The sequence below is a fragment of the Chrysemys picta genome, chromosome 1, assembly GCF_011386835.1.
Source record: "Chrysemys picta bellii isolate R12L10 chromosome 1, ASM1138683v2, whole genome shotgun sequence".
In the NCBI taxonomy this organism is placed as follows: Eukaryota; Metazoa; Chordata; order Testudines; family Emydidae; genus Chrysemys; species Chrysemys picta.
In genome coordinates, this window is record NC_088791.1 from 181,275,532 (window position 1) to 181,294,608 (window position 19,077).

The following is a 19,077-nucleotide window of genomic DNA, read 5'->3' on the forward strand; positions in this document are numbered from 1 at the left end:
TATCCGAATTCGTGTTATATCGGGTCGCGTTATATCGGGGTAGAGGTGTACTTCATAGGCACAGGTATTATTCATTGATCAACCACCACAGTCTTGTGTATAAAAATGTTAAGAGAATCTCAGGATTATCCCAGAAAACAGACACAATAAAAAATGGTAATGCCTCTTCCTCTAAATTTATTGAATGCAAATTTTACTTTGTAAATTCATAATGTTTCTTGTTCATATGCTGATCAGTTCAGTTCACAATTACATGGTGACAACAAAGAGTTTATCCTTTTGTTTTCTATTCTGATTTGTAATTACAAATGTAATTGAATATTATCAATTTCCATTCAGTTTATGAATTTTTCACAGTTCCTCATGCTTTGGTAATTATAATTTAATAGTCAGGAACTTTTTTTAATCTTTGATACTCTGAAACTTATTAATATAATTGCTTATGTTAATGATAAAGTTCCCTTCACCTCACTCTATAAAAGAGACAATATATTCCAGGAAATTATAACTTTGTTTAATTTTATTCCTCTTATTTCTTGTCTTTCTTATTTGGTTTATTAATTAATCCTGTAATATAAACAGCCTTCAGAGATGGCATAAAATAAATTAAATATTATCTCTCAGTCTAAGTAGAATATGGTTACTTACTCTATAGTAACTGAAACTCTTTGAGATGTTGTACTAAAGGCCGATCCCACTCTAGGTGTGCATGCATCCCATATGTGAGACCAGATATTTTTAAATAGCAACTTTGGGAAGAAGACAGCTAAGGCAATAGAATGGTTCATGTGGAATTCTGAGACCACTTTAGGGATGAATTTAGGGTGCGGTTTCATCACCACTTTGTCCCCATGGAAGGGTGTATATGGTGGCCCAGCTGTAAGAGCTTGTAATTTGCTGACTCTTCATGCTGATGTGATGGCTATGAGAAAAAAAAGACATCTAAATGGTGTGATGATAAAAAAAGCGTTCTTAATGGTTCTAATGCTGGCTCTGTGAGCTACAGGAGAGCCACATTAAACTCCTTTGTGGGAGTAGGGTCCTTAATTGGAGGACAGATATGAAGAATTCCCCTAAGGAATCTCAACACTGTAGGGTTTGAAAAGACCAAGAGTGACTGTACTAGAGTGTGACATGCTGATATCGTTGCCAGATGGATATTAAGGGAGTTAAAGGGTAGTCCTGCTTACTTCATGAGCAGTACAGAATTTTTGACATCAGCTGGCTTCACATTGTTTTGATCATATGGAAATTCTTTTTGGCTTCAAAGTGTAAATCTCACTGGTAGAGGATTTATGACCCTGCAAAGAATCTCCTGGACCAGTCAGAAGACAGTCTATGTCAATCCTGCACAACCAGCCAACATCCAGGCCATCAGATGCAATTACTGTAGGTCCAGGTGCAATAACCTTGGCTCTGTGAGAACATGTCTGGATAGATGGAAAAGCATATGGATGGCTGGCAGGACATCTGTAGGCTATCCAAAAGGCAAAATTGCCTTGACCAATAAGGTGCTGATGACTGTGTCTTTGTTCCATTTGATCTTTGATATGATCCTGGGAATCCGGGGGATTGGTGGGAAGGCACACAATAGTCCTCAAGACCGCCAAAGTTGAAAGACATTTGGAAGGGAGCCAGTGTTCTCACCTCCCTTGAGGCAGGAGTCTCTGCAATTAATACTTATGGTTCATGACCTGCTCTGAAAGTCTGACAGGTCTTAGTTGACCCCTGGTAGGTGCAGAACCCTCAGAGTCACTCCATGCTGTGGACACCATTCCCAGAAATTGATCACCTCCAGGGAGAGAGGGAATGATCAAACACCTTCCTGCTTGTTTATATAGTGCATCGCCAACATGCTGTCAATCAGGATCTGAATGGCATTTCAAAGGGTGACTAGGAATCCCATGCAAGTTAGTCTGATGGCTGTTAGTTCAAAGATATTCATGTGTAGTTTTAGATGATCCTGAGACCAGAATACCTTTCATTTTCAGGTAATTCAAGTGGATACCCCATCTTGTCCCTGATGCATCTGTGACCAATGCCATCATCAGGGAAGGGACTAAAATGGGTGTTTTGTACATTTAATGGGTTTAGCTATAAGTTAACTTCCTGAAGGATACAGGGTGAGATTGAAATTCATTTGGTCATATCATAAAGTGTGTGGATGGAGAGTGAGCCATCTTCAGCAAGCACTGCAGAGGCTGCAGGTGAAGTATGGCAAGTGGCATCACATATGTGCACCATAAAAAAAGCCAAGGAGTCTCAGACATGTACATACTGTCATAGGTCTTGTTCAGAGGTCATCCTCCATCAGCTTCAGGGACCGGATCCTGTCCTCTGGTAGGAAGGCTCATTGAAGTGGAATTCAGGGCTGCTTCAGTCTCCACCTGGGACCTGACTTTGATCAGCCAGTCACCTAGATGTGGGTAGACATGGACTCCTTGTTTCCTTAAATACACTGCTACTATGGCTAGACACTTGGTGAACACTAAGTGCTGTAGTGAGCCCAAAGGCTAGCCCCCTGTAGTGGTTATGGTTCAACCCCATTGTAAATCATAGGTACATCCAGTGGGCCAGATGCATGACCATATGGGAGTATGCATCCTACATGTCAAGAGCTGCAAACCAACCTTGAGCTTGAAGCAATGAGATGATGGAGGCAAATGTAACCTTCCTGAACCTGAGACGGCCTATATATTTGTTGAGTTTCTTCAGACTAGGATGGGACAAAGAGCCCCTTTTTTTCTTAGGAGTAAAGAAATAACAGAAGTAGAAACCTCTGCCTCCCTGTATTTTTGAGGAAACCACCTCTAAGGCTCTTAGCTGAAGCAACAAGGCCACTTCTGTTTGTAATAGGCTCTCAGAAGAAGGGTCTCTGTAGATAGAAAGGGAAGGTGATGGGTAGGGCATAGTGAACGGATTTATTTGGGGTAGCTGTGGTCTATGATTCCCAATATCCATCTGTCTGATGTTATACAGATCCTGTTTGGTGGAAGGATATGAGGTACATACCAAAGTTTGTGTTCCCCGGATTAGTTTCTATGCAGCTCTCAACCATTCCATCAAATTTGCTGGTGGTGATCACAGAAGAGTGAAGGGCTGAGATTGAGGAAGGTTGATGCAGCTTATTGTACCTCAGGCATTTCCTGGCATGTTACTCCACTAGTCGGTGGTACAACAGGATGAGTGTTGTTTGTTGGTGCAATGGTTGAGGATAGTACACCTTCTAATAAGGTGGGAGAATGTAGATCTCCAGTGAATACAGGATTGCTGTGGAATCTTTCAGTGAATGTGGGGTGCTATCTGTCCATTTGCTTAACAGCCCCAAACCCTCAAAGGGGAAGTCCTCAATTATGGATTGTTCCTTGCAAAGGATACTTGAGGTTTGGAGCCACAAAACTCTCTACATGGTCACTTCCGCACTGTCAGAAGTGCCCATTGCCACCTGTGAGCCAACTTGTCCAGGAGCAGTCCTTTTATGATGTCTTTTCAGCTTCTCTCTGTTTTCATGAGGGAACTTAGCTATGAAGGGTGTCCCTCTGTCCCATGTCAAAAACTTTTATTTGGCCAGCAATGGCGGGCAGCTGGTCACCTTCAGTTGGAGCAAGACCATTTCTTCCAAACAGACCTTACAATCCTTGTTTTTATGCATGTTTTTGGCAGATCTCAACTTCTCCTGGACATCTGAGACCAGGTTTGGGTGTTGGAGTAAAAATAATCAAAACCCCAAGGGGAAGTTCCTGGTATCATTTCTGACATGTTTTTCCATAGGTGAAATATTGGCTGGCATTTGCCACAAAGTTCTTGCTGGGTCTAAGAGGCTTTCATTTATAGGAAGGGCAATCCTGGAGGAACCAGCAGGTGACAAAATGTTGAATTGTTTAAGAGATTTTTTTTTGCAGATGACCAAAGTCTTAATCTCTAAGGTGTCCATGATCCATACCTTGAAGTTGTCTAGTGCCAGCATTGGTGCCAAGGTTACTGTTTCATCTGGGGATGATGAGAAGAGGGTTCATTCAGCTTCCAGGTCCCATTTGTCTCTATATTGTGGAGACTAAGATCTCACTAGTGAAGCCACAGAAGGGGATTTTCTCCACTTCTATAAAGGTGTGGACCATCATCTAGATGCCCAATTGGCTGGGCCTCAATAGCCTCAGTAGGACCATGGTGGCGTTCTGTATATGTATGGAGGTTAACAAGTAGATGACCAGGTCAGCACCAGTCTTGGTGTTCCGGTGGTTGAGGTCTGTAGAGATCCTTTGGTCTCTTGGTGACACTGGTAGTAATCTCAGTGGCGATGGGTTTCTCCTCGATTCTGACAAAAAGATGTGTCCAAGGGATGGTGATGAGGAATATGCCTCTTTCATAAATGGTATCATCTGGTAGGGTGGTATTAGTTGGGGCTGTAATGGTACACGTGCCCATATCGGTGCTGAGTGTGGCTCCAGTACACTCTGAGTTGATTTTGCTCACTGTTGGTGCCAGAGTTGATTTTGCTGGGGGTTTTTCTGGTGATGATCCCAGTATTGATGGAGTTCATTGCAGCACAGTCCGCTCTTTTTTGCCCATCTTTGACACCATGCTTACCTTGGCTGGAGTGTCTTCCTGTGTCCCTCTTATGAGAGCATCTCAAGCTCTATCTTCAACTATTGCATCAGTTCTCGGGTCAGCCCCTTATGGCACCCTGCATTGATGTTTGAGGCCACTGATAGCTTCATTACTGGTGCCAAATGTCAATATCAATGTTGCCACTGGTCGGGCTTCAGTACTACCCTCTTTGCAGAGATGTCCAGTGTTTCTTGCCTGCTGGATAGACCACTGGAAGACATGGGCTTGACCATTAAAGGAGGTTTTCAAATTTGAGTCTTCTGAATCTGATGCTATTCTCATAGATTGGTCCAGAAGATGGAGCTTCAACCTTGTATCCCTGGACATGTGGGTTTCTGTATAGAAGGAGAGGTAGACCAATCACCAGTTTGGGATGTGAGACTCTCCCTAAGCTGAACCAGCATCTGCTATGGCTGTCTTTCAATGGAATTAGCCCATTACAGGATGGAAAAGGCTTGAAGTCTGTCATTCTAAAAATCTATATGGGTGTGTGTGTACCGGGAAGGGGTCTGTACAGGCTGGAGGGTCGTACAGGAGGCTCTGCAAGCAGCTTTCAGTTTGACAACCACTAGAGCAGACTGGGGTTGTAAAAATAATAGAATAAATATAGTTCTCCTGAGCCTTAGAGAGTTTAGAGAAGTTTTTGAGAAATTTAGCTGGAGCTAAAGTCTGGTGAGTCGGATACCAGCTAGGTTCTGTCTTGCTGCCACAGGCATTCAGAGGAAAGTGAGGGACGATCATGACTGCCTTGCCACTTATGCTCTCATGAGGGAACACAAGACAGCACAGAGCATGTGCGCAGCCCCAACAGATGCAGTTGTTAAAAAAAAATCCAGTCTCAAGCACATGGGGACATGTGCACCTAGACTGCATTGAGAAAGAGCTACATTGACACATACTCAAAGAAAAGCAAATTATCTATTCTTAGTTTAATCATAGTAGCCATGCCATGCTTCAACTATTCATAGGGCCAGATTGCAACCTTAGGCACAGCCCTCTGTAAGGCATGGTGTATGAATTGTACCACCTCTCACATAGTCCTGGATGACACTGTTACTTAGAAACACATCTCAGTCATGATTCCTCTCCGGCTTTCTACTTGTTCTTACAGGAAGAGGGGAAGGGGTGTGATTTTCTGCTGGACTAAACCAGCAGCAATTTATGACACGCCCTGCACAGGTTCAGCTGTACTGGTGAGCAAGAAAGAAGGTCGATCCAAGGCTCTGCATGATCTCTAATCCACCTAAATGGGGCCATAGCTCCACATACCTAGCCCAAGGAAGGTCCAGATAGCCCATTCAAGGGAATAAAAGCAGGTGTATAGTCCAAGTCCAAGTCACAATCTAATACATAAAAAGGAAGAATTTTAGTATAATGTATCAGAATCACTGATGACTGAGATAAAGATAGGATGTCAAAGGGATCATAATATTATTTAGTCAACATCATTTTCAGTTGAAAACAATATTTCTGCAATATTTCTAATAATGGACAACAGTAGTACCTGGTTCCCCACACAACTCTGTAATGTGCCTGAACACTAATATGGAGGTGGGATCACTATGGGTAAAATGGTAGCTTAAGCTTCCATGCCCTTTCAGTCCTTGACTTCACTGCTGAGGCTGCTCAGTGCCAGTTGTGCTGGAGGTTTTTGTTTTATGAACACAATCATTCTAAAAGCTGGATAGATACTATCAACTTATTTGCCATGGGCCAACAAAGAGGCATCAGATGGTAATGCCTATCACTCTCTTGCTCGCTATCAGCCTGGGCTGAATTTGAACCTGAGACAAAGATGAAGCATTTTGAGAATTATTACCACAGATGAATATTTAAAGATAAAGAGCCAGATCATGAGATAGGAAATCTTTATTTGGAGTTAAAGTAAGGGCTGAAGTCCAGTGTCTTAAAAGTATTTAGCTGCCTGATTCCCATAGAAATAAATGGGAATAGGTGCTTAAATACCTTTGATAATCTGGTGTAGTCTGAAAAAGGACTTTAGGATTTGTCCATGTATTAATATCCATAATGGGTGTTTGGAGAAGTTAACTCTCTCTTTTGTTGTGTATATATAAAGAATGTACCGCTGTACAGTTTAGGAGAAAGTAAAACTGTTTCATTTTTTTTCTCTTTGCTGATCTTGTAGAGACTTGGAGTTTTGCCTGATCATTTCCTGATGCCTAATGGAAAAGATCAAGATCAAGCAAAGATCAGCTTTCACCATGTGCATTCACATTCTCTAAGAGGAAAAAGGCCAATTTCACCAAAACTAAAGTGATGGTGATGGCAAAGGTTCCAAACACTGTTCCCTTCTGTGAAAAATGGAGCTTTAAAAGCAGATAAAAACCAATCATATTCCTACAGTAAAATAAACCCAGGAGTGACCAGACAAGATATTTATGGAGACTGAGAGGAAAGTGTTTTGCTTTGGAATCAGGTACCATAAGAGAATGTACAGCTAGGTTAATTCATTTTACAATCTTCCACAGACTGTATTGGACCTCTTGCAATTTTGTAGACTAATAGAACTAAAATAATCTTCCTAGAACTGTGGGTTCAGCTTCATCCTGTCTCTTTACTGGATACTGGCACCTGGATACCAAGGTGACAGATGCCTTATAAACACCTAAGGTGGATAGGCACAGCTCATCTTTATTTAACTACTTTGACACTATTCAGTGTTTGAGAGAAAGAGGAAATCTGAGAGAGGTAGCAATAACAAGCAGCAATATGACCAAGGATAATATTCTGTTCTGACATCTCATGAAACCTCAGTGAAGACAATGGTATTGCATAAGTGTAAACCAGGACAGAATTTGTCCCAGAATCTACCTCCAGTTCTGAGTTTTCATGCCCATATAGCTTCAATTAGGTAGAATTAGTGAAATTATGAGCTTAAGATTTCTTTATTAACTTTATACTTTTAAAAATATTGGGGCTAGCACTATTGCCTTTTCCCAAAGGAAATGGGGAAGAGAAGAAGCATTGTTACAGTAATAGGTTATGCCTTGAAGTTTGCCTTTTAGATCTATTAAGGAATCAGCCAAGTTTGGAGATGGTGTGGTTTTGCTCTTTCAAGAGCCCAGTGAGTAACCCACAGGCATTGGGGGAACATGCAAACCAAATGTTATAAAACAGCTAGAGTTGGGGTTTACATTTGTTTTTATGGGCCTGTTCTGATGCCCATTGAAATCTGTGAATGGGAAGACTCCCACTAACTTCAGAAGGCTTTGGATAAGGCCCTATGAAATATTAGGAAGTTGTTATATAAATAAACTTTACCTATATTTTAATCTTGTTACACTAAATATTAACAGAGACAGACCCAAATGAAAACTCAACCTATTTATCCCTGAATTTTATTAGGTACAGAATCTGCATCTGGATCCATATATTGGGGCTTGAGCATATCTTTAAAAAACAAAAATGAAAACAAAAACTTGTAATAGAAAAAAATCAATTCTGCTGCAAAGCATAGAGATGATGTTCAGTTATTATTTTTAACTTATCTGTTCATCTATAAAATATGGGTAAAATTTTCAAAAGCACTTACGTCCCCTTTTCAAAACTGATTTAGGCATTTCAAGGCAGGTACACACAGGGATTTAAGCACTGAACTTAAATCCCTGTGTGTACCTGCCTTGAACTTTAGTTGCCAAAGTCCAAAATTTAGATCCTCAGACTCTCATCTCTTGCCTAACCCTATAATAACCTAAATTCCCTAGACCACTAAAAATCTGCTAGTGCACGTGTGCACAGCTGCTTAGGTCCTGATGCCCAGTGCCTATCTCATGAGTAGCCCTGGGAGGATCTTCAGACTAGATTTTCCTCCATCTATCTCACTTCTGGGTCTGCTCTGTTAGATGTTGTAAGAAGCTGCCTAATAGAATGGGCCCCACACACATTTCCTACTGGCTAATGAGATGGCTCCCCACTCACCATGTAGGTTTCTGTGAATCCTTTTTTAGGAGCCTAACTCTCCCCATGTATTGCATAGGGAGCCTTGGCATGTAACTCATAGTTGTGAATTCCACTTGTCTGCAGGGTGGCTAAACATTAGGCATTGCAACACTGAACCTGAGCCCCCATTGGGAATCCCACCCTTATGTGCCAGCATCTATGTCTCATTGAAAGTCAGTGGGACTTAGGGCCAGATTTTTAAAGGTATTTAGGCACCTAACGGTGTCAATAAGTACCTAAAGATGCAGATAGATGCCTAGGCATTTACATCTTTAGGCTTCTAGATACAGTGAAATATTTGGTTGTAAGTGTCTCAGGCTATGTCTACACAGGGATATGAAACCCGCAGCTGGCTCAAGTCAGCTGACTTGGGCTCATGGGGCTCATGCTCCAGGGCTCAAAAATTGTTCTGTCAATGCTTGGACTCAAACTGGAGGGTGGAGGGTCCCAGAGCTCAGGCCCAGGCTGAACCTGAACATGTACACTGAGATTGATAGCCCTGCAGCCCAAGCTCTGCGAGATCAAGTCAGCTGACTCGGGCCAGCCGGGGCCATGCCGTAGGTCTTTTACTCTGTGTAGACGTACCCTACGTCACTTTTGAAAATGGGACTTGTGTTCCTAAATCAGATAGACACTTCTGAGAAATTTATTCTGTATCACCAATCACAAGTCCCACAGGGGCTTACAAAATTAAAATGTGATCCGCGTCTGAATAAATATACCGGTTAGCTTTGAAAGTAACTATACAGTCTGTGAGCCTCATCCCTTCCCAGAAAGAAAGCCATTGGAGCATATCGAAACATTCAGTATTCAATTCTATATTTTTAATTTGCAAATAGAAGTGATGGGCTGATCAGCAGCTTGGCTAAAACTTGAATATAAAACACTTGCTAGTGAATACAAAATAAACCAATTGCTGAAGGAAAAATATTGTCACAGCCTTAAGGATTTTGAAAGTCAGCAACAGAAGCAATGCACTTAAACACATACTTTAAGTTAGGCACTTGCTGAGGTGCTTTGCCGAATGAGGGCCTTGCGAAACAGCCAGTGTACATGAGTAAACATTAATAGAGAAGCATGTGAGTGATGGGGATGGTGAAGATTAGACTAATAGCATGGCTTTAAATGATTTTAGGAGTTGGCAGAGGAAAAAGGGAGTCTGTCAGGAGGGCTAAGGGAATAGCCAATTGTGGAATAAATAATGAGTGATTTAAAGATATACCTGAAGAACAAATTTAGAAGTTACACATTTAAAAAAATGTCAAATAGGTAGCATCCAGAGGGACAAGTGAGGGTGCATGTCAGACTCAGCAAAGGCACCCAAGCTCCTTGGCACTGCCATGAATGTGATAAAAATGAAGTCAACCTCAAAGGGAGAACAGGAAAGTACTGCACTATTCCAAGTCAATGAAAGAACCTCACCTTTAGGCATATTCAACACGAAGGCCAGATATAAGGGGCCAATTTCTGTTCAATCCAGAGGACTGTATCAGGATAACAATGGAACACTTGGCTTGATGTCTACTAAACCACGAGTAATACGAGAATGGCCATCAGTGGAGAAATCAGGAAATTAAATATAGATCTGAGTATGTATTAATATGGGATTTTCATAGGAGCCTAAGGAAGTAAGGCATCCAACTTTCATTGAATTTCAATGGGAGTTGGGCACCTTATTCTCTGAGAATCCTTAGAAAATTTCAGCTTGATGTATAACTCTAAGGGTAATATTGGGTAGCCTGCAAATATTAAATATGAAATTACTTCCATGAGTGAATGAATTGAAACAGAAAATATCTGCCACACCTGTGCCGTGTGATGAATGGTAAGAGCTAGGCTACAAAAGGCAGACTATTCTGATTCTCTTCAATACCAGATTTTTTCTCAGTATAGAGACATAAGAAAAAAACTTGATCAGCAAAGAGTTAATTAACTATTATTTGATAAAGATCTAAGTGCAGCCCCCCCAGCAGCTCTGACACTAGAATCTGCTAGAATCTGCCTGGAATAATATTCTTTCTTCACTTAAGATGTTTCATCATTCAGTAGTTAGTGGAAACAACATAAGTGGGTGCAATATGTCAACAAAATTATTTCCAGCTGCTAGGAGCTAAGGAAAACCTGCTTGCTGACAACATTGCTTGAAAAATTGGTTTATAGTAAAATGCTCTGTTAGAATTAGTCTTTTCACTGAATCATGACTCTTTTCAGTGGACAGCAGGTATAGCTCAGCAGTGCCTGTGGATAAAAGATAACATATTGGGCAGAGGCAAGCCAAGCCCAAATGTTACATATAATCCAGCTTTGGAAAATGGCCCTGGGAATTTAGTAGCTAAACCTCAACTTCTATTTGCCTTTATTTAGAATGATGATGTTAATGACAAAAGAAATGGTATTTTAGTCATGAATTTAAATAAAGAACAAGAAAAACAAAGTTACTTTCCACATGCAAGTGGCTGAGTAGATTTTTGAAACACTGGTAAAGTCATGGCTAAAAAGAAGTAATGTATGAAAATCTAAGTATTTTTTTCAAAATGATCTTAATAAAACTTTGTTTTTACGGTTAAAGACAAAGGTCACAATTCTGATCTCAGTTATATCAGTGTAAAGCCAGAGTAACTCCTTTGAAAATATAGCCAAAGAAGAGGAAGAATTATTCATATTTCAAACAATAGATAAAAGAAAAAAATACAAATGTATGGAAATCATACTGATTTTGTTCTCCTTTTTTTTTCTGATTGGCTTTGCGAAAGGAATGATTCTGTTACTTACTTATCCTACAGTCTATTCTGCTTTATCCAGATATTAAAATATTTGGATTTCAATTGTTAATTGTTTACTTTTAAACCAATTAATCACAAATCACTTTAAATTGTCTATAAACATAGCCAAAGGGCTAAGAAGCTTTACAATACATTGAACTATAAAGTAAATAAGCTCATTATCAGAGACACTGATTTGATTGTAGATTATTTACTGAAGCCTTAATTCTTTACTACTGTCTTTTGTTTTCCACTTGCATTTCTATAGTTCTTTACGTTTCTGATGCCATTGGTGTGGAAATATTTGTGCAGAGTACTGTAAGAACACTCATTACTATCAGATATAATACATGCCAAGAAAGCTTAAGTTGCATGAACATATATTTTGCTGACATAATTATTGTAGGTGAAATCTTTTAAGGAAGCCTGTACTTGAGAATCAAAGGAAAATCAAAAAGGATCTCACATTTGTGAAGGATAAATCTGGCCACTGGAGGGCATTGCTGCTCTTCATCAAGGTCATTTCCAGCAATATCAGTTAAAAATCAGAAAGTACAAATACAGCAAACTTAGGTTTCAGTGTATATCTCTATCGAGAGAGAGAGAGAGTCTTTAATACATTTAATATTATTTCTCACACAATTCAAAATTTGGGAAAGCTTACATGTGCACTTCCACCATTCCAATTTAAGTTTATGTGCCAGCTGACCTATTTGTAGTGTATAATTTATTGAGTGGCTATGCAGTCACACTTTCAGAAGCAATCACTAGTTGTCTAAGCTTCAAACTATTTGGTTCCTAAAATAACATAGCTTGTGCCTGGTTTTCAGAGGTGCAGAGGATGTAGAACTTTGATAGAAACCAATGGGTTTCATTTTGGGAAGCCTCAAAATTGAGGTGCCTTAAAATAGTGAACGTTTCTGAAAGTGATGGATTAGTACTTTGTATCTATCTGCCCTCCCATCTTTTTAGTTTAGTGAATTATTGGCAAACAGATTTTGATTTTTTATAAACATGCCAGTTATTTGAAATTATTCACCTTTTGTTTTATGCAACCAAATTTCAGCCTGTGAGTTGTTTTGAATTATTTGGTTCAGTTTCTCACTCTTTGATGTTAATGGTAGGCCAGTGGTGGTGTAAAACAGCTGTATCATTTCTGTTTCCTAATTGGATGACTGCATTTTTTATTAAAAGGGGCAAGGAAATCAATTAATTCTGACTGCATGAACGTTTTGGGAGTGAATCTTCTCACTAGCACATTTGCACAAGCATTTACAAAATTTTCACTTTCTATTAATATTCTTGCAAAAAAATCATTCTTGTGCATTTTTGTGGAAATTTTTCTTGTTAAAAAGGATGGAAGTATGGAAGGAGAAGAAATACTGTTAAAGCCAGTACATGGTTTTTAATCAAACAAATACTGACAAATACTTTTTAAAGTATTAACTCAGTTTGAGCACTGCATATTAAAATGCAACAACAGACAGACATTTTTTATGTTCTGCTTTACTTCTGCTTGAGTAAATCCTGCTACTTTGTCAACTTGAAATACAAGGAAATGGGTAAAAGAAATTGAATATAATTACTCTAGCTTCTTGGCACTGAAACATAAAGTTACAAAAATTGTTCTCCGTGGGAAACGTATTTAATTTTAATGTGTAATAATAATTTACAATTTTAAGGCACTTGAAGGATCCCAAAGAGCTTTTCGAACTGATACACAAACTGTACCGAGAAATCACTTTTCCCATCAATTTTAATGCTGCCTTCCGTGCAGTAGAATATAGCACCTTTCTAACATTGCTCAGCCAAACTCAGCAATAGCAGAGGACAGAAAGGGAAGCAGAATATTGTGGGGCAGCTTTCCTGCTGCGTTGAGCTTCTGCTGGGCTCAGCAGAATGGGGGCAGTGAGGGAATCTGTAAGGGCCCTGAGAGTCTCTGCCCCCAATTCTAGCATGGTTGACCAGAGCCCAGGGGCTGCTCTTACTTCTGCCATCTGACTATGAGCTTCTAGGGACTATATCCCAGCTGAGGCTAACCAAACCACATTGCACTCTGGCCAGTCGTTCCAGCTCCCCTTCAACCCTGACACACTCCTCCTGACCCCAAAGGTGCACTCATGTTGGTGGCTATGGTGGGGGAGACAGACATAGAAGCTGGACTTGCCGACTCTATACCTGCTGGGGATTACTTCATAGTGGAGGGATCCCAAGCAGGGCTATTAAAAGACATTTCCACTCCCTTGGCATTACCAGAGTTTCCTTGAGTTAGAGGCACAGAATCTGATCCTGTATTTCATTATTCTGAGGTATTCCAGGTGGGTAGGGCATGAAATTCACTTCCTATTGAAATGCATCTCTCAGCACTTCAAGAAACTACTTAAAACGTTTCTTCACCAAGCAGGTGACTCTACTATGATTATAGCTGCTCCCATATTTGTTACCTCATTTTTTTTGTTTCTCTTAGGCCTTGTCTACACTACGAGAGTAGTTCGATTTTACTTGCATCGAATTTTTGGAATCGATATTGCAAAGTCGAACGTGTGTGTCCACACTAAGGACAGTAATTCGACTTTGTGCGTCCACACTAACGGTGAAAGCGTCGACATTCGAAGCGGTGCACTGTGGTCAGCTATCCCACAGTTCCCGCAGTCCCCTCTGCCCATTGGAATTCTGGGTGTAGCCGGCAATGCCTTCTGGGTAACAAAATGTGTCGAGGGTGCTTTTGGGTAACTGTCGTCATCCGTCCATCACTCCCGCCCTCCCTCCCTGAAAGCGCCGGCGGGAAAACAGTTCGCGCACTTTTCCAGTCATTGACAGCGCGGACGCCACAGCACTGCGAGCATGGAGCACGCTGCGACCATCGCTGCAGTTGTGGCCGCTCTCAACGCCTCGCAGCTTATCATACAGGTTTCCCTGAGGCAGATGCAGAAAAGTCAGGCGAGGAGGCTACGGCACCGCGGTGATGTCCTGAAGTCTGAGAGTAGCACAGACCTCTCAGAAAGCAGGGGACCCAGCGCCGAGGACATCACGGTGGCAATGGGTTATGTTGATGCCGTGGAACGGCGATTCTGGGCACGGGAAACAAGCACTGAGTGGTGGGACCGCATAGTGCTGCAGGTCTGGGATGAATCCCAGTGGCTGCGAAACTTTCGCATGCGGAAGGGAACTTTCCTGGAACTTTGTGAGTTGCTGTCCCCTGCCCTGAAGCGCAGTGACAACCGCTTGCGAGCTGCACTGAGTGTACAGAAGCGAGTGGCCATAGCCCTCTGGAAGCTTGCAACGCCAGACAGCTACCGGTCAGTCGCGAACCAGTTTGGGGTGGGCAAATCTACCGTGGGGGTTGTTGTGATGCAAGTAGCCAAGGCAATCGTTGATGTACTGCTGCCAAAGGTAGTGACCCTGGGAAACGTGGAGGCGATCATAGATGGCTTCGCAGCGATGGGATTCCCAAACTGCGGTGGGGCCATAGATGGAACTCACATCCCTATCCTGGCACCGGACCACCAGGCCACCCAGTACATTAACCGAAAGGGCTACTTTTCCATGGTGCTGCAAGCACTGGTGGACCACAGGGGACGTTTTACCAACATCTACGTGGGATGGCCGGGCAAGGTTCATGACGCTCGTGTTTTCAGGAACTCTGGTCTGTTTAGACGGCTGCAAGAAGGTATTTACTTCCCGGACCACAAAATAACTGTTGGGGATGTGGAGATGCCTATAGTCATCCTCGGGGACCCAGCCTACCCGCTAATGCCCTGGCTCATGAAGCCCTATACTGGAGCCCTGGACACTGAAAAAGAACTCTTCAACTACCGGCTGAGCAAGTGCAGAATGGTGGTGGAGTGTGCTTTTGGCCGTCTCAAGGGGAGATGGAGAAGCTTACTGACTCGCTGTGATCTGAGCGAAACCAATATCCCCATTGATATAGCAGCTTGCTGTGTGCTCCACAATCTCTGTGAGAGCAAGGGGGAGACCTTTATGGCGGGGTGGGAGGTTGAGGAAAATAGCCTGGCTGCTGATTACTCACAGCCAGACAGCCGGGCGATTAGAAGAGACCAGCGGGAAGCGCTGTGCATCCGGGAGGCTTTGAAAGCAAAGCAAAGCAAAGTTCCTGAGTGAGCAGGGTAACCTGTGACTTTAAAGTTTGTGTACTGAGAAGCTAAACCTGCCCCCGTTTCTTTACCCAGTTAATGTTGACTATCCTATCCAGTTACATACCCCCTTCACCCCCCTTCCAACACACGTTTCGAAATAAAAATAGTTCAACTTTGTTAAAGCACACCATTTTCTTTAATACTGTTTTCGCGGGAATTTTTTAAAACTGGGACGCAGACTGTGGTGCGGAGCGGGTGTAGTGTAGTGACGCGAATGCAGCTTCTAAACTCAAGGATTGACAGGCTCCGCTGCGGTGGGATGGTTGTTTCAACGGAGCCTGTCACCCCTCCTGATCGGGACTGTGTGTATGGGGGGGGTCTATGTGACTTTGTGGCAGGGGGAGGACGGTTACAGATCCCCTGCTGTGTGGCTCTGTGATCCTGCCTAAGGACCGCCGCTTAAGATCTGTAACTGCCCTCCCCTGCCACAAAGTCACAGAGCAACCCACCCCCCCACCACATAACATGAAAACAACCTCCCAGACTAACCAGGGTAACTAGTCACTGCATCACTGCACTGTGTATGTGCCCTGCTGCTGTGCCTGCCCCCGACTATGTACCCTGCCAAAGGTGACTGTCCTGTCCAATTACCAACCCCCTTTCCCATCCTCCTCCAAAAGAACATGATTGAAACAGTAGTTTACAGAAACGTATTTTTTATTATCAACTACACATGGCATTGGGAGGTGAAACTTGGACGGGGGCTTGTGTCAGGCGGGAAGGAAAGAACTTTTCAAATTTTGGGAAATGAGAGCCTTCTGCTACTAGAGCTCTCTGCAGGGGTGGAGTGAGACTTAGCAGGGACTCTGCCGCCTCTCCTTCTTTGCACTTTGGGTGAGGTGGGTATGGGACTTGGTGGCAGGGGAGGGCGGTTAGAGATGGACTGCAGCGGGGCTCTGTCCTCCTGCCTCCGTTCCTGCAGAACATCCACAAGGCGCCGGAGCGTGTCCGTTTGCTCCCTCAGTAGTCCAAGCAGCGTTTGAGTCGCCTGCTGGTCTTCCTGCCGCCACCTCTCCTCCCGATCCATGTTGGCTTGGTGCATTCGGGTCAAGTTCTCCCTCCACTGGGTCTGCTGTGCTGCCTGGGCTTGGGAACAGGCCATAAGCTCAGAGAACATGTCCTCCCGTGTCCTCCTCTTCCTACGCCTAATCCGCGCTAGCCTCTGGGAGTGTGATTCCAGGCTAGGTTGTGAGACAGTCGCAGATGGGGCTGTGGAAATGGGAAAAAGGGAGTGAATTCCTCAGAAAGAAAAATGTAGTTGTGAACAAAGAACATAGTCTTTCTCTGTGAACAAGACCATGCACAGCACCTATCACATGCGCACTCAGCACAAGGTCGAATTTTCGGCCTTTGCATTCAGTGCCTGGGGTCTTGCACAGCACATTTGAGAAGCGGGGCAGCACAACGGAATTTCTGTTGCAGGCAGACATGGTAAGCCGTACACTTGTGGCAGTTTAAAACTTTTATATTACCACTGGCCTCATTTCACATTTAAAGCTATGTCAGTTCCTGCAGCCAGCAATCCGGCAAGCGGGAACTCTGCCCCTGTCCCACCCCCTCGCGGCTGTCCCCGGGAACGATCCCTTTCGGCTGCCCCTCTCCCGCCTCCACCGCGTGGCTACAAACCAGCGGTTACAGTTCTGTAAAGGAACGGGAAAGCAGTCCCAACACTAACATTCCCCTACCTAATTAAAAGCAGGTCACCATGGGCGACATCACCCTGATGAGGATCTCTGAGAGCGACAGACAGAGAATGCTCCGGGAAAGCCTCCAAAGACCAGGGCCGTATGCCGCCCTGCTATGCAGAGCAATGATTCCCGAGTACTTAATAGTCTCGTGGCGCGGCAACGTGTCGTACTTCGGAGGACCCAATAAGGCCGCTCTCCCCAGGAACCTCATGCAACGGCTTTCAAATTACCTCCAGGAGAGCTTCATCGAGATGTCCCAGGAGGATTACTGCTCTATCCCCGGACATATAGACCGCATTTTACTGTAGCTGCAGTAGCAGGGAATAAACAGTAGAGCGGCTTGTGCAGGACAATCACTGAAAACCGGACATTGCTAGATTTTTTTTCAAAACTTGCACTGCCCATGACTAAACCCTTAAGCGCATAGGGCACACTAATCATGAACAACCCATTCTTTTAATTGTTAATATTCCTGTTTTGTTAAAAATAAATGTTTAGATGTTTACAACACTTACTGGCTGATCCTTCACCAGATTCTGTGTCCGGGGTAACAGCTGGGGACGCTTCGTAGGGGATCTCTGTAAGGGTGATGAAGAGATCCTGGCTGTCGGGGAAATCAGCGTTGTGAGCGCTGCCAACTGCCTCGCCCTCCTCATCTCCTTCCTCATCTTCCCCGTCCCCTAACATGTCGGAGGAACCGGCCGTGGACACTATCCCATCCTCAGAGTCCACGGTCACTGGTGGGGTAGTGGTGGCGGCCGCACCGAGGATGGAATGCAGTGCCTCGTAGAAACGGGATGTCTGGGGATGGGATCCGGAGCGTCCGTTTGCCTCTTTGGTCTTCTGGTAGCCTTGTCTCAGCTCCTTGATTTTCACGCGGCACTGCGTTGCATCCCGGCTGTATCCTCTCTCTGCCATGTCTTTAGAGATCTTCTCGTAGATCTTTGCATTCCGTCTTTTGGATCGCAGCTCGGAAAGCACGGACTCATCGCCCCACACAGCGATGAGATCCAAGACTTCCCGATCAGTCCATGCTGGGGCCCTCTTTCTATTCACAGACTGCACGGCCATCACTGCTGGAGAGCTCTGCATCGTTGCCAGTGCTGCTGTGCTCGCCACGATGTCCAGACAGGAAATGAGATTCAAACTGGCCAGACAGGAAAAGGAATTCCAATTCAAATTTTCCCGGGGCTTTTCCTGTGTGGCTGGTCAGAGCATCCGAGCTCGCACTGCTGTCCAGAGCGTCAACAGAGTGGTGCACTGTGGGATAGCTCCCGGAGCTATTAGCGTCGATTTCCATCCACACCTAGCCTAATTCGACATGGCCATGTCGAATTTAGCGCTACTCCCCTCGTCGGGGAGGAGTACAGAAGTCTAATTAAAGAGACCTCTATGTCGAACTAAATAGCATCGCAGTGTGGACGGGTGCAGGGTTAATTCAATGTAACGGCGCTAACTTCGACATAAACGCCTAGTGTAGACCAGGCCTTATTTTTCTCTCTCTATAAAAATAATATTAATTTATTTATTTTAATCGGCATGTTCATCCAATAATTATTGCTTCTCAGTTTAACAGTACAAGTCAGCAGAAGGAAATCACATTTTTTGAAAGGCCTATAATTCAGGAACCTTTTGGTCAAATGACCCCGAATTTGGATCACTTATCCTACTCCACACCCTCCTGAGGTGAAATTTTAGTGAAATCTAACTAAGCTGATTGATTTTAGAGGACTTAGGCTGATATTTAAACAGATATGATGCAACAATAACTATAGCGGCACTCCTGCACCACTATAATTAACTACATACGGACTTATATCACATCCCTCACTTCCTCTTGTGAATGTTGCATGCTGTGCACTGATTCAGAGCTGTCTGCCATATTTCACCACTGCAGTTGTT

The 19,077-nt window shown here is 43.3% G+C and overlaps 1 protein-coding gene across 1 annotated transcript; it reads right to left on the reverse strand.

Annotated features, from left to right (window-relative positions):
- Positions 1–16,220: 16,220 nt before the first annotated feature.
- LOC135977113 (uncharacterized) lies at positions 16,221–18,642 on the reverse strand. The gene is made up of 2 exons (XM_065576255.1): positions 17,691–18,642; positions 16,221–16,696 (listed from the first exon to the last, which is right to left on the reverse strand). The coding sequence occupies exons 1-2, from the start codon at positions 18,265–18,267 to the stop codon at positions 16,221–16,223; spliced, it is 1,053 nt and encodes a 350-aa protein (XP_065432327.1). The 5' UTR covers positions 18,268–18,642.
- Between the last annotated feature and the right edge of the window lie 435 nt (positions 18,643–19,077).